Source organism: Mesoplodon densirostris, chromosome 4 (assembly GCF_025265405.1).
Source record: "Mesoplodon densirostris isolate mMesDen1 chromosome 4, mMesDen1 primary haplotype, whole genome shotgun sequence".
NCBI lineage: Eukaryota > Metazoa > Chordata > Mammalia > Artiodactyla > Ziphiidae > Mesoplodon > Mesoplodon densirostris.
In genome coordinates this window covers 31,319,701-31,332,246 of record NC_082664.1, presented here as the reverse complement: position 1 = coordinate 31,332,246, position 12,546 = coordinate 31,319,701, and the positions used below count along the sequence as shown (strand labels likewise).

General features: G+C 51.7%; 1 protein-coding gene across 7 annotated transcripts in view; it reads left to right on the top strand.

Moving 5' to 3' along the window:
- The window catches only part of RGS6 (regulator of G protein signaling 6), a 177,099-nt gene that overhangs the window by 148,837 nt on the left and 15,716 nt on the right, over positions 1 to 12,546 (top strand). For 4 of the 7 annotated variants that reach the window (XM_060098011.1, XM_060098013.1, XM_060098012.1 and 1 more), the window contains one exon: positions 1,170 to 1,223. In XM_060098011.1, coding sequence (XP_059953994.1) covers positions 1,170 to 1,223 — 54 coding nt within the window. Of the gene's footprint in view, positions 1 to 1,169; positions 1,224 to 2,473; positions 2,549 to 12,546 lie in introns of those variants that run through there. The other 3 variants (XM_060098015.1, XM_060098014.1, XM_060098009.1) reach the window with 2 other exon arrangements.

Sequence of the window (12,546 nt, the reverse complement as noted above, 5' to 3'; positions counted from 1 at the left end):
GGAAGCCCTCTGACCTTGTCCACACCCACAGTGGCTACCTTTGGCGCCCTCTGCTGCCAGCACATCCTGCAGACGCACAGACACCTGGCTGCTTCTTCAGCTCTCTAATTTCCATTATTTGCTGTGTGTGTGTCCACGTGAGTGTGTGTGCTCTCCAGATTTCCCAGGCATGGATTCAGGACCTTGGAACTGGGCTCTGGGATAAACGAGCAGGTATTTGGGATGTAATTCTCCCCCCTTGGAAAAGCAGGAAAGTTGAGGAGAAGGTCAGGTCCACACCACACCCCCTCCTCCTCCACTAGAGGAGAACGGCCAGGCCTGGGGGGAGCATCCAGGGGCTTTGCCTCCTCTTCCCCCCGTGTGGGGGGACCCTCAGCCTGGAGTCCCTGGAAGGTTCCTGAGCCTGCGGTCACCTGCCGTCACCTGCCGTGAGTAAACCTTGGAAGGGGTCACCTGCCCGAGTACCGAGAGAGCATTTTCTGTCCAGAACGTTCCTTCTGAGGCCCAAGACCTTTGTGGTTGCAAAAGATCTGGGTAGAGCCTCCTTGGTCTAAGGACACAGAACGAGAGTCACTAGGGGCCACGAGGATGTTGAGGAAGTTAACAAACTTTCTGGCTGCATCTGAGCAGAAAAATCTCAGAGAAAGTCCTAACCCAGACTCACGGAGGACTTGATGACTTCACCTCGCCCACGGCCACTCCGGCCGTCTCAGCAGGATTCCCCCACAGGCCCCGCTGGCCCTGGAAGCTCGTCTGGTTTGTGTCCCCCATTGGGGCCCCCAGTTGGCTCCTGTGCGTGGGCTCGGCCGCTCAAAAGCAGTGAGCAGGCGGCTCCAAACTGCTGACCAAGGGCCCGGCTCCCAGCCCGGTGGCTCCTACTTCAGCCCCGAAGCACGATTAATGGCTCTTCTAGAAGCAAACACCCCTCTCTCCTCACCGCTCCACGGAGGCTCTGTTTTCCGTCTCTCCCACTGACTGTTGCACACAGCTCTGGCTGCTTCTCTTGTCCCATTTTTTTTTTTTTCTTCCCGCCCTGTCTTGCTTTTGTTTTGGTTCATTAGCTGCCGCTGCTACTCTTAGGAAACGATGTGTAAGCTGAAGATTTTTTTTTTTTCTGTATTTTTCTCCCTATCTTTTTTTTTTTTTTTTTTCTTTTTTTTCCCCTAAAGCCAGAAAGTGAGCAAGGTCGTAGAACTTCCTTAGAAAAGTTCACTCGCAGTGTGGTAAGTTCAGCTGGTTTTCTTTGGTTGTTGTTTTTCTCTGTTTTGTTTTCTGTGTGTACGGTGGTGGTTATTGTCATTTCCTTCGGGATGGGAGGGAGCCCAGTGCTTTCCCCTCAACACACCCACCCGTTTTCTTTTGCAAGGGTCGAGGGTCGCGGCTTCTCTCCTAGGGATGGATCTGCAAAAGACAAAAGTCCCCGGCGGCTCCCTCTGCAGACGGTGCACAGGGGCGACCGCCCAGCCTCGGGCCTGGCATTTGATCTTCTGTCTGGGGCCTTGAGGAGGAAGGACCACCCCCCCCTCGGGGCTGCTCGGTTGGTGCACCCTCTGCAGCAGCCCAGGGAGAAGGCCACCCAACCGGACCATAAAATAAATTGGCTCAGAACCATAGCTCATCTAAAAAAACATCCAAATTTCCCTCTGTGGACTCTGGCAACCGTGCGGGTGCCAGAGGCCAGCTGCCGCTGCTGCTGTGTCGGCGGCTTTTGCGTGTGCCTAAGGCGGCCGTGCTGCATGGGTTGTGGCGATGCGGTCTACAGCTGGCGTGTGTGTGTGTGTGTTAGTGGCCTCTGCATGAGTTTCCACGTCCCTGACAGCCCCTTGTCAGCCTTCTTTGCACAGCGTGACAGGGAGAGGAAGGCAGTAGCCATGGGGTGGAGTGGCCGTGGGAGGGTCTTCCCCATGGTGCCCGGTGGAGATTCTGGGCTATGCTCTGTAGAACAGCACAGACCCATCTCCCCTTTCCATGATGTTCTCTGTAAGGCAGGGGCATAAGGCTTGATGCACAGGAAGCACTCAGTCCCGCTCATTCACTCGTCAAAAACAAGCTGCTGAGTTCATGGGGCCCAGCCTGCACTCTTCACGTCAAACCAGAGAGAACCAACATGGCAGCCAGGGAGCAGGGATCCCACGTGTGGAACTGGCCAAATTTCCCTTCCCAAAGGGTGGAAACCCACTGATGCTAACTTGCCTTTTTCCTCCCTCTATTGAAGAGGAGAGTCCTTGTAAACCTGACTACTGTGTGATTAGTATCGTTATTTTATCCCTTTAATGAAAAGTCTAAGAATTCTGGGTTGAAAACAACCTGGTCATTTACCTGTCATAGCTAGGTGCATCTTAACTGAATTTAAACATCATTTTGAATTTGCTAGATGTAAACATCACAGGAACTCTAGGAGGTGGCAATTAAAATATGGGTCCTCATCCCATTTCTTCTTTGGTCTTTTCTCCCCATGGCCTTTTCTCATGAGAAATCAGAACTTGCACAGTGTAAGACCTGTGGTTCCCCTGTCTGTCTTCATGGCTGGTTTGCCATGGACACGTAACTTCATACACCAAGAAGCTGCCACGGGCTGTTAGAGGCAAGGCCAACAGGAGTTCCTTCACCCCCGATGGCTGAGAGTGGTGGGAACCCACCCCTCCCTCTCTCTTGAGGCCTGGAGGCTGTGGGTGGAAGATGTTTAGGGGTTTTGTTGACAAGCTCAGAGTATACTGTGGAGAAAGCAGAACTCCTGCAGCCCTATGGAGGCCCTTCAGGTTGACTGCGTGGGCTGAGGGTGTGAGAGGAAGCCTGGTACTTGGATGAAGCATCCAAACATCTCCAGGCTGCTTTTCATGAGAAGTGGGTATTGGGAAAGCAAGCATGATCTCAGTGAAGCTCTGTGAAGAGCATTTATTGATGTTCCTTCATCCCAGAAGTGGCGTTGGTTCAGTGGTTCTCCAAGGTCTGTTAACAAAGCGTTTGGAACGAGAAAGCATCAGACACCACCTTCCAAGCCTCCGAAGTGTGCACATGGGAGAACTTACAGAGAGGTTTCAGGGCCGGCTGAAAGAGAAAAATCTTCCAAGTTCCTGAGATTTTTAGAATCTATATGAGAGAAGGCCCAAACTTCAAAGCCAAAAAATTCCTAAATTCCATGCTATTTTTTCTATGAAGACTCTAAGGGGTGGTGCGTTCTGAGTTTTTGTTTCCAGTGGTGGAGATGGAGATGGATTTGTATTGATCCATCCTTGTTCCTTGTGCTCTTGGGGTAACACCACTTGGGGTAACAAGATGAGGCTGAGTTTGAGGAAATTTCCCATGGCCGTAGAATAGTAGCAACTCTCAGAGTACTTGAGGCTGGAACCCAAGAACGTGGTCTCCACAGCCCAGTGTTCTAATCAAACGGAATTAACCAGCCAACGAAAATGCCTTGCCATTTGATGGCCGTTTTCTGGATATAATATATGTAAAGTGCTTGATTTCTTTAGAAGAAGGTCTATGTGAATATTTCATCTGCTACATACTGCAAACTATAAAACTCAATGAAAGACTTGTTCAATAGCATTCTCATGGTGCTGGGAAATATGTGTAAACAGACCATCCATGTCATGGAACCAATAATGGCAAAATGAGGAGGTGAAGCTGGGCAGGCCACGCACCAAGGGTGTGAGGCCAGCTGCCATTTAGGACTAACTAGTGGCAAGAAATGTTGATCCAGATGATTAGTTGTCTCAGTCAGCTCACTTCTTATCAAAACTGAATCTGGGGGCTTCCCCGGTGGCGCAGTGGTTGAGAGTCTGCCTGCCGATGCAGGGGACGCGGGTTCATGCCCTGGTCTGGGAAGATCCCACATGCCGCGGAGCGGCTGGGCCCGTGAGCCATGGCCGCTGAGCCTGCGCGTCCGGAGCCTGTGCTCCGCAACGGGAGAGGCCACAGCAGTGAGAGGCCTGCGTACCGCAAAAAAAAAAAAAAAAACAAAAACTGAATCTGGGTCCAGAATTTCTCCCACGCCAGTGTCCTTTGTTTTCTTGGTAAAGGAGGAGCATGTGGAGAAAGCAGATCATTCTTTCCAAGACTCAGGTGTATCATGATATGGAGAGATTATCTGTTGAAGGCCCCAGATGCCCCCTTTGACGTGAGATCCTAGGGAGTAGTTCATTGTGGTTCACGGAAGCTGCTGGGGCCACGCTGGTTTGGGTGCAGAAGGAGCCTTGCCATCCCCATCAGAGGCATTGCTGGGTGAGCTGCTCCTTCCAATGGAAGCGTCATCCTGAGTCACGCAGAGCTTGAACATCAGAGCCAATGGGGGGTATGCCGTGCCAAGGCATTGTGTAGCTGGGCCACCTAGAGCCACGGAGCTTGCATAATGGCCTGGTTTTTGACAAGGCAGGCCCAGGTTCAGAACCAAACATCACTCAAAGTCCATGGTATGGCGCAGCCAGCCCACATCGCATCTTTATTCAGAGCAGAAAACAGGACTCCCTCTGATGAGCCCAGCCCCACAGATGCCCAGCTGGCCAAGCAATGCACAGCTGGATTTCAGCCCCTCCTTGACCCTCAGCTGCCCTTGTGCAGTGGATGACTCACATCACTGAACATGGTGGACCCAGTCCCAAGAGCTCCAGGCCCAGGAAGAGCTGTAACCCAGAGAAGCTTCTCAAAGGGGGGCCTAGGACATGGCCTCAGGTCAAATGAATGGAGCCTCTCTCTCCCTAGTCCTGTCCACTGGGAAGCTTCCTTTCACAGTGGTTGTAGAGTATGAAAGCCACCGTAGGAAACTTCCGTGGATTGCCTTTGCATCACCCTCCATCTCCTCTGCAGACTCTCTGGTGGGAGGTCCCAGGCACTGCTGACGGCGGGGAGGAGGGTCTTCTGTAACTAGAGACCACTTGCTACTGCTCAGTGCCCACCAGTCTGCCGTTCTCCACCATCTTCCTGGTTTTGCGGCTGACAGATGACCATGAGGGTTTGAGGGTGGCCAGAGCAGAAAGGCTGTCCATCCCCCTGCTGTCTCTTAGGCGTGCTCATTCCTTCAGGGTCTACGACAGAGCAGGGAGGGCCCACCACAGAGCAGGGAGGGCCCCACAAGAGGCGACTCTGACATAGAGGACAGCAAGGATGCATGGGAGGAGGGCAAGGAGGAGCAAAGGGCCATTAGTCAAGGTTCAACAGCAGCAATTGGATTGTCCCTTTTCACATGGTGGCCAAAGCCATCTGGTGGGAACTCCACAGGAGAAACTCTGGGAGGAAAAGCTAGAACAAGTCCTCTGCATGGTATCTGCAAGGGATAGCACTTAAGTTAGCAGAAGTGGCAGCCCTGGGTGACGGTGGCATCAGCCTCCCTGGAAACCTTTGCCTGGGTGCTCAGCCAAAGCCCCAGGTATCCTCTGGAGAGCCTCATCAGCTGTAGCCTCGGGTTCCCAAGATGGGCAATGGGGTTGCTGGTGCCTGAGCTACGATGGAGGCCTCAGAGGAGAACAGAGATGAGAACCAGGTGTTCATCCCTCCTAAGAGAGCATCACAGTTGGGCTTTGTCGAGGTGCTCCTTGGAATTGAAACAGCAGGGCCGGGAGCTGAGGGAGCCTTGGCGTGCGCCAAGCAGCATCTCCAAGCGTTTCTGTCCTGCCTGCCAAGGAATGCAGAGGGAAAGTCAGATGGAGACCAGGAAGTTCTGGGAGCCAGCTGTCACCCTCCCTCCCTCTCCCTTTCCTCCCGCCCCAACCCAAAGCCAAGGAAAAGCTAATGAGAGCTAAAAAGTCTGCAGCTCACCTCCCACCACCTTCCAGGGAGCTCCGGCCCCAGGCCCAGGTGCTGAACCAGAAGTGGAAGCCTGAGACCCTTGGCAGGCGAGGCAGAGGGCTGGCAGCCAGGGTGCTCGGCCCACCCCACCCCCTCCACCCCCCCAGCAGCTCCTTCCCCGAGGAGGTTGTCTCCCCCTCACCCTCAGCGTGTCAGGGGCAGAGCTGTGCACTCTGCTGGAATGAGTTCTCAAACACCTAGACTCAGCAGAGCCCCCGGAGGGCTTTGACCTCAGTTGAAAAAACCCTTTTGGGCCTCCAGCAAGGAAGGGTTGGCTAAAAATCTTTAGAGTTGATTCAGGTTGCAGACAGTCCTTGGGCCCCATGGGGACATCTGGGTCACAGACTGTAGTGCCAGCCTTTCCCATCTCAGATCCCTGAGATCCAGCAGCAGTGAGACCCGGGCCTGCCTAGAGATGGGGGCGGATTCCATAGCAGTGCTTGGGAGGGAAGACATGAAAACTTGCCTGTCTTGAGCAGCGAGGACTTCCCCTGGGACTCTGGGAAACGCCTCAGCAGCCTCCACACAGGGTGGCTCCTGCTTCCAGGCTCAGCTTGCTAACAGCGTGGCCTCAGGCCCATCACTAGCCCTCTCTGAGCTCTGGTTTTCTCCTGTGAACAATGGCGTGGACTAGATCATCTCTCTGGACCTTTTTCAGCTGGAATGTTCTATAGGTCTGTGCTTCTCTTTGTGAGTTGTGCTATCTTCCCTCAGAGTGAGAGAGGAGCTGCCTTCCTGCCTGGGAAGTGGCTGCCCACCCTTGACACAGGGAAGTAAACCATGTTTGGAATTGAGTTGGGTGTGTATTTAAAACCCTTTGACAGGGATTTGACGATAAAGCACCGTCAGAACTGAGTGCGACTGGCACCTGACACACAGGCCCCATCCCTCCGTCGCTCAGGGCTCACTGTACGCTGTGACCCCTGGAGGGCAGGGAGGGAGAGGTCACAGAGAGCAGGGTAAGCACCACGCACCCTGTCAATTTTGCCAGTGCTGCAGTCCCCGCCATTCCAGGACGGATGCCCAGCTGGGTATGTGTCGGGAGGTAGGGGTGAGGTCAGTCGGGCAGAGGGATGGGCTCTGCGTGGCTGCCGCCACATCACCCCGTGCATTGTGGGAGGGTGGGAAAAATGGGCTGTGAGTATCTGGGGACCTCAGCATCACTCTGCTGTTCTCCTGCTACCACACCTTCCAGTTCCCTGGAGAGCTCCGGGCTGGCTTTCCACTGTCCTCTCTTAATGCCCAAAAAGAGGGCACAGAGGGCATGGTAACCTGGTTATAGTCAGTGGTAGGTTAAGCCTCCTCTGGTCTCGATCCTTCTCGCTCCATCTTGGGTCCAAGTGAAGTCTGAAAAAGCATGTTTAATATTATAGTTTTGTAGCTGGAAAATGAAAATGTAAGAGTTTATTTTTTTAATAAACCAACTATAAAATGTAAAACAGCTGAATTAACTTAGCTGGCAGGATACAGAGAAGACAAAGAGATAAAGTGGCTCTCCATGGGCATGGGAGGGATTCTTTCTGAAACTCTGGGGAAGGGTGAGATTTTTATTTATCAAAAAGGGTCAGAGGTTGTCATTTTTGACACTGCCACTCCTCTTGGAAGGAGGAACCCCCAGCTGATGGTTCAACCTGTCAACCAAAAGCAGCCAAAAACGCCCTCCCCGCAGAGTGCCCACTCGAGAAGAAATGCGGCAGTGACTCAGCCTCCTGACCCAGGGGACAGCGAGGCTCTGCAAAACTGCTCCCTCCTCCTCTGGCCGGCCCTCCCTCTCCCCCACCCCGGGCTTCTTCTGCCTTCCCCAGACCCCAGTGTGCCGAGCAGTCAAGTGAAAAACTCCCGCGAGGCAGAAAGGCACAGCTGTGTGTTTACAGCCACTGATTCCGATCCAAATCGCATCCCTGCCAGTCTCCCGCAAGGCAGGCTGGGGGCACACTGTGGATGGATGTGCCAGGTGGGAAGCTATTTCGGGAGCTGACCTGCAGCCCTTTACCGTAACAGAGCCTTCCTCCTACCCCCGACTCAGGAAAGACGTCCTTCTAGAAGGATCTCTCCCTTTAGAAGTGGCTGATGGGGCTGTGGGATTTCATCCCGTTCCCTGTGGCTTGTACCATCAGATTCCTGGCTCCTGTCTCCAGGCAGCCACGTGAGAACAGCCATGGGCTCCCATCTGTCCAGGGAGAAGGCAGAGGGTGAAGGTGACCGACCACGGGGCCCTCAGCGGGATGAACGGCGGGGAGTGTGGGCCACGCAGGGGACAGGACACCCGCTTCTCCAGAGGACAGAATCCACCTCGGACCTGCCAGGGGAGCAGCAGTACCACACAAGGGGCAGGAGAGAAACCTCCAGGCATTAGGCAGGCTTTGGAATAGCAGGAACCTAGGAAGGAGACAAAGCTGCCAATGTCAAGGTCAGGGAGAAGAGACCCAACTCTGCCTGTGCCCCGACTGGACGACTAGAAGTCAGAGAGCTCAAGGTCTAAGGACTTCGAAGGCTGAGAAGTAAGCCAGCCACGGCATGCCCCCAGAATGAGCTCCTGGTGAAAGCAATGCGGGAGTCTCCCCTGTTTCTGAGCAGCAAATGAGTATCTTTGGTTCAAATCGAGTTTGGGAACCATGGTGTTCTGGAAGGAGGGCAGGATACAAATCCATAGGAAGGAACAATCTCTAAAATGTTGCTGTGAAGCAGAATGCTAGCTGGGACACGGCAGGGGAGCCTGGAGCAGTGGGACCTGCAGTTTAGTGATGTTACGTGAAGGCCAATGAGAGAAAGCCCCTTGAGTGTTTGTCTGCTGGCTCCCTGACAGATGGGAAGGTGGGATGGGGTTGGGAGTGTATAGCTACCCGGGCAGTGGCAGCGTCCAAATGGCAAGAGTTCTGCCACACCCGCTGGTCATGGTCAATTCATTTTGGCTTGAGCGATGCACCACAGCCCTAAACAAGAAGGGGCCTCGTGGGTGTAATATTTGCAGGAACTTTCCACACCCTCCTTGCAAGCCTGGCTTACTGTAGATGGATGACCATCATAATTACATCCCCTGCTCCAGAAAATATTTATTTATGACCAGATACCAGTGCAGTAAGGTTGAAAATAATATTAGTTCCTGTCCCCTGTACCCCCTCCACCTCCGTTGCCTCTATGTTTGCCCATAATTAGGGAAAGCAAGTATATTCATCACATCTTAATGGCTGATAAGATGGTGAATTAATAGATCTATGTCCATGGGAAATGCAGTTTCTAGTTGTGGCCACAAGGGTCCAGCCATAGTCCTGTCCTATCCACATGCTTTTGGATGACTCAGATGGAGAGACAAACATGTCAGTCATACTCAAAGATGCAAACCTGGAAGGTACTGCTCATTTGATAGGTAATGGAATTATCGTAAAACCGTCTCCTTCAGGTAGAATGATGGGTCCAAACAACCAGGTATAATTTAACCAGATAAAATTTATGTTAAAAAAAATTCAGTCTCACAACTACAGGGTGGCATTCCTAGCCTTCACTGTAATTCAAGTTTTAAAAATTCTGGGGTTGCAATTGATTACAAGCCTGATAGAAGCAAAAGCAGGATGCGATCACTTTTTTTTTTAAAGCAACTTTAGGTTGTAATAACAAAAGTGGAACAGTCAGAAAAGAAGTGCTCCACTGCTCTCTGGGTTGCTCTAGACTGTGTTGAATCTTGGTTCTAAGCCCCCTGCACTTTATCAGGAACTTCAACAAACTAGAGAAAATTCAGAAGAGAAGAGCTGGGGACTCTGGAAGCCATGTCAGATGAGACTGAAGGAGATAAAGGTGTCCTCCCCCTAAAGAGATTCAATAACCATCTAGCGCTATATGTGTGTTTGTCTCCCAGAGTGAGTGGACATTTCTGGATTGTTCCAGACAAAGCTAGAACAAATGCATAGAAGACGTGGGGACGGTCACTCATTCTAAGAATATTCTAACAGTAGCAGCTTCCCACCGATGGACTATGTCACCCCAAGGAAAAAAGGAGCTCTCTGGAAACGTTCAGAAGCTGAATGGCCAAGGATATTGTAGAGCAAGTTTCTTCTCTGGATTCCATCACCTCTTCCAAATGGAATCCTCGGATGCATTAAATATTGGTGAAATACTGCATATTATCATATGGTTTATAACTAAGCTACGGAAAAGGAGGACAGATCACATGGAGGGAGTTTGCTGAGACTGGAGGAGAGGGATCGGAGAAGATTAGATTTTACCTTGAGGGAGAAAAGCCAGATGACGATGAAGTCAAGGCAAGGCCACTGTCAAGAAGTGGAATTGCCGCCCTCCACTTGTCATCCTGGCCTTTTGTTTTTGGTTTTTTAAGCCAGTCACTGCTGCTGCAGCTGAGCCCTGGGCAACAGCGCTCTCTCCCCTGAACGCCCAGGAGGAAGTCAGTGCGTGGAGGACACCGGTGCCCATTGGCTTAGGGAGGCTGAGCACAGCCAGGGTTGGCGTGTGTGGGGTGCCCTGGCCCTATGCTGGAGAAAGCTTGGCCTGACATCATTTCCAACCAGAAAGGGTGTTTTGTTGAAAGCAGAAAAGATGATCAAGCCAGTGCAGGTTCCAGGCGGACAAGCTGGCCCCCAAACTGTCTCAGCCTGGCCCGGGACAGGGCACGCCCCCTGATACCTTAGACCAAGGGGAAACTGCGTTCGTGGGCCCCCTCGTCCTGGGCCCTTCCGTGAGGACTCATCTTCAACCCAACTCAGGGGAAGGGAAGGGCTCTCGTGTCACATTCTTGCCAGCTGTCCCTAGGACCAACCTGATTGCAAATGACACTCCCTCCTCTCTCGGGCATTGCCGGGGCTGCCTTCAACTCATCATGTGATTGTATAATTATGGTGATTACAGCTTATGGCTTTTTTCCTCTCCCCATCTTTTGCTTTCAAATTCTTTGAGGCCTCTCATTAAACATGGTGATCCCGATAAAGTCAGCAAAGTTTTAATAAGACATTTTTTGAAGCTAAAGAAAGCCCAGTCAGAGTTGATTGTGACTGTATTCCCTCATACAGGCCTTTAAAACTCTGGTGGGCGTGATTGATGCCTGGATATAGGAGGCAGGGGAGAGAGAGGTATGGGGATCCAGGGGATGCCCATGCTTTTTCACAGGGTTGGAGAACTGTTTTACACCCTGCCCCTGGCCTTTCTCATTTGTAGCAAGAGCATGGTGCATCCAAATCCCCACAGCTAATGGGAAAAGACAGACCATCAGGTAAGGGTAGAGGGCCTGCCCTTTCCATTATAGCATACTAAGTTGGGAAATGGAGATGGAGCAACCAGTACAAAACTCAACCCAACCTTGTGAGCTGTGGCAAAAGTAGAGGGGAAATTCTGATGGATTCTCTGTCCTGAATGATCCTGGAAGGTTCCAGGGCATCCATAATTCTAAATATGTAAAGGATTCAACCATCAGTATTTGTGAGTGGTCATATCCTCAAGGGCGGTTTCCTTGGTAATGATACAGCTTCAGAGCCCATCATTTGCTAGCCCTCAATCATAACATTGCTGAATTGTTTCTAGATGTGTAGGACATTATGAGAAGGATCACCAGGAAGGCTTGCAGCTGGGGTGGTGGCCACTAGAGCCCCCAGCTTGCCCTTCAGCAGCTTTGTGTAGATTTGATGTCAGGGTCCCCTTTCTTTCCATCCTCCCCAGGACTGCATGGAGGACTGCACAGCGATGTGCATCTTGCCCTGGCAGGAGTTTGTTTTGAGAGGCTCCAACTGGCCCCTCGTCCTGCCCTGAGCTGTCCTCACTGCTCCTCAGCCAGCTACCTGGGTGTGACTGAACAGCACTACCTATGAGAGGTTAAATGTCAAAAACCTGGCAGTGATATTTCCCCCAACTGCATCCTCATCCCCTCCTGAAGATGACCTGCTGGCTCCGCCCCCTGAGAACAACATCCCTTTAGGGGCCACCAGAATGTAGAGAATGGGCTCAGGGTTAGGAATGGGCAGCCCCCGTTGAATCCTGTTTCTCCACCTGAAGTTGGTATAAGCCCCTGGGCAAGCCACTCACTTGCCCGATGGGTACAATGATGCCTGCTGCCCTGGGTGGATATTGGCACTAAATGAGGGCATAACAAGAACAACTGCCATGTCTTGGGCACTCACGTTGTCGCACTGTGGGCATCCGTGTCACGCAGAACTTGGCCTGAGAGGGACTTCGGTTCTCCCCCAGCTCCACCCCTTAACTGTGCATTTCAGACTCCAAGCCTCAGTTTCCTCATCTGTAAAAAAGATAAGATTAAATGATTAAGAGGGAAAGAATACATCAAGTGCTTAGCATAGTGTTTGCAATATATATGCTTAAGTATAACTCTTTGTATTATTATTTTCATTATTATGATGTTACCTGCAGCCCATTAGCTCTTATTACCTTATCTGATTTCCAACCGCGTCCTGCAAGGTAGGTATTATTGTATTTATTTTGCAGTTGAGGATGGTGACACGCGTATCTCAAATACGACAATGTGTGCAAAGCACATTCGTTTATTACAGCAACTGGCTCATGACTCTACTCGATAAATGAATGGTAGCTATTATTATTGTCTTATTTTTAAAGTCAACTCAGAGAGCCAGTTTCTCTGCTTTCCCTAGGAATGGAGGGACTGTGGTACCCAGCACACCAGCTTCTGCCCTGTGGTCTATTTCTCAGGGCCCCTGTGCACTTCCCGGGAAACTGTAGGAGCTAGGGGCTTGTAGCGGTGTGGTGCCAGGACGTGGGGAGGGCCACCAAGGAAACACTGCCTACGTT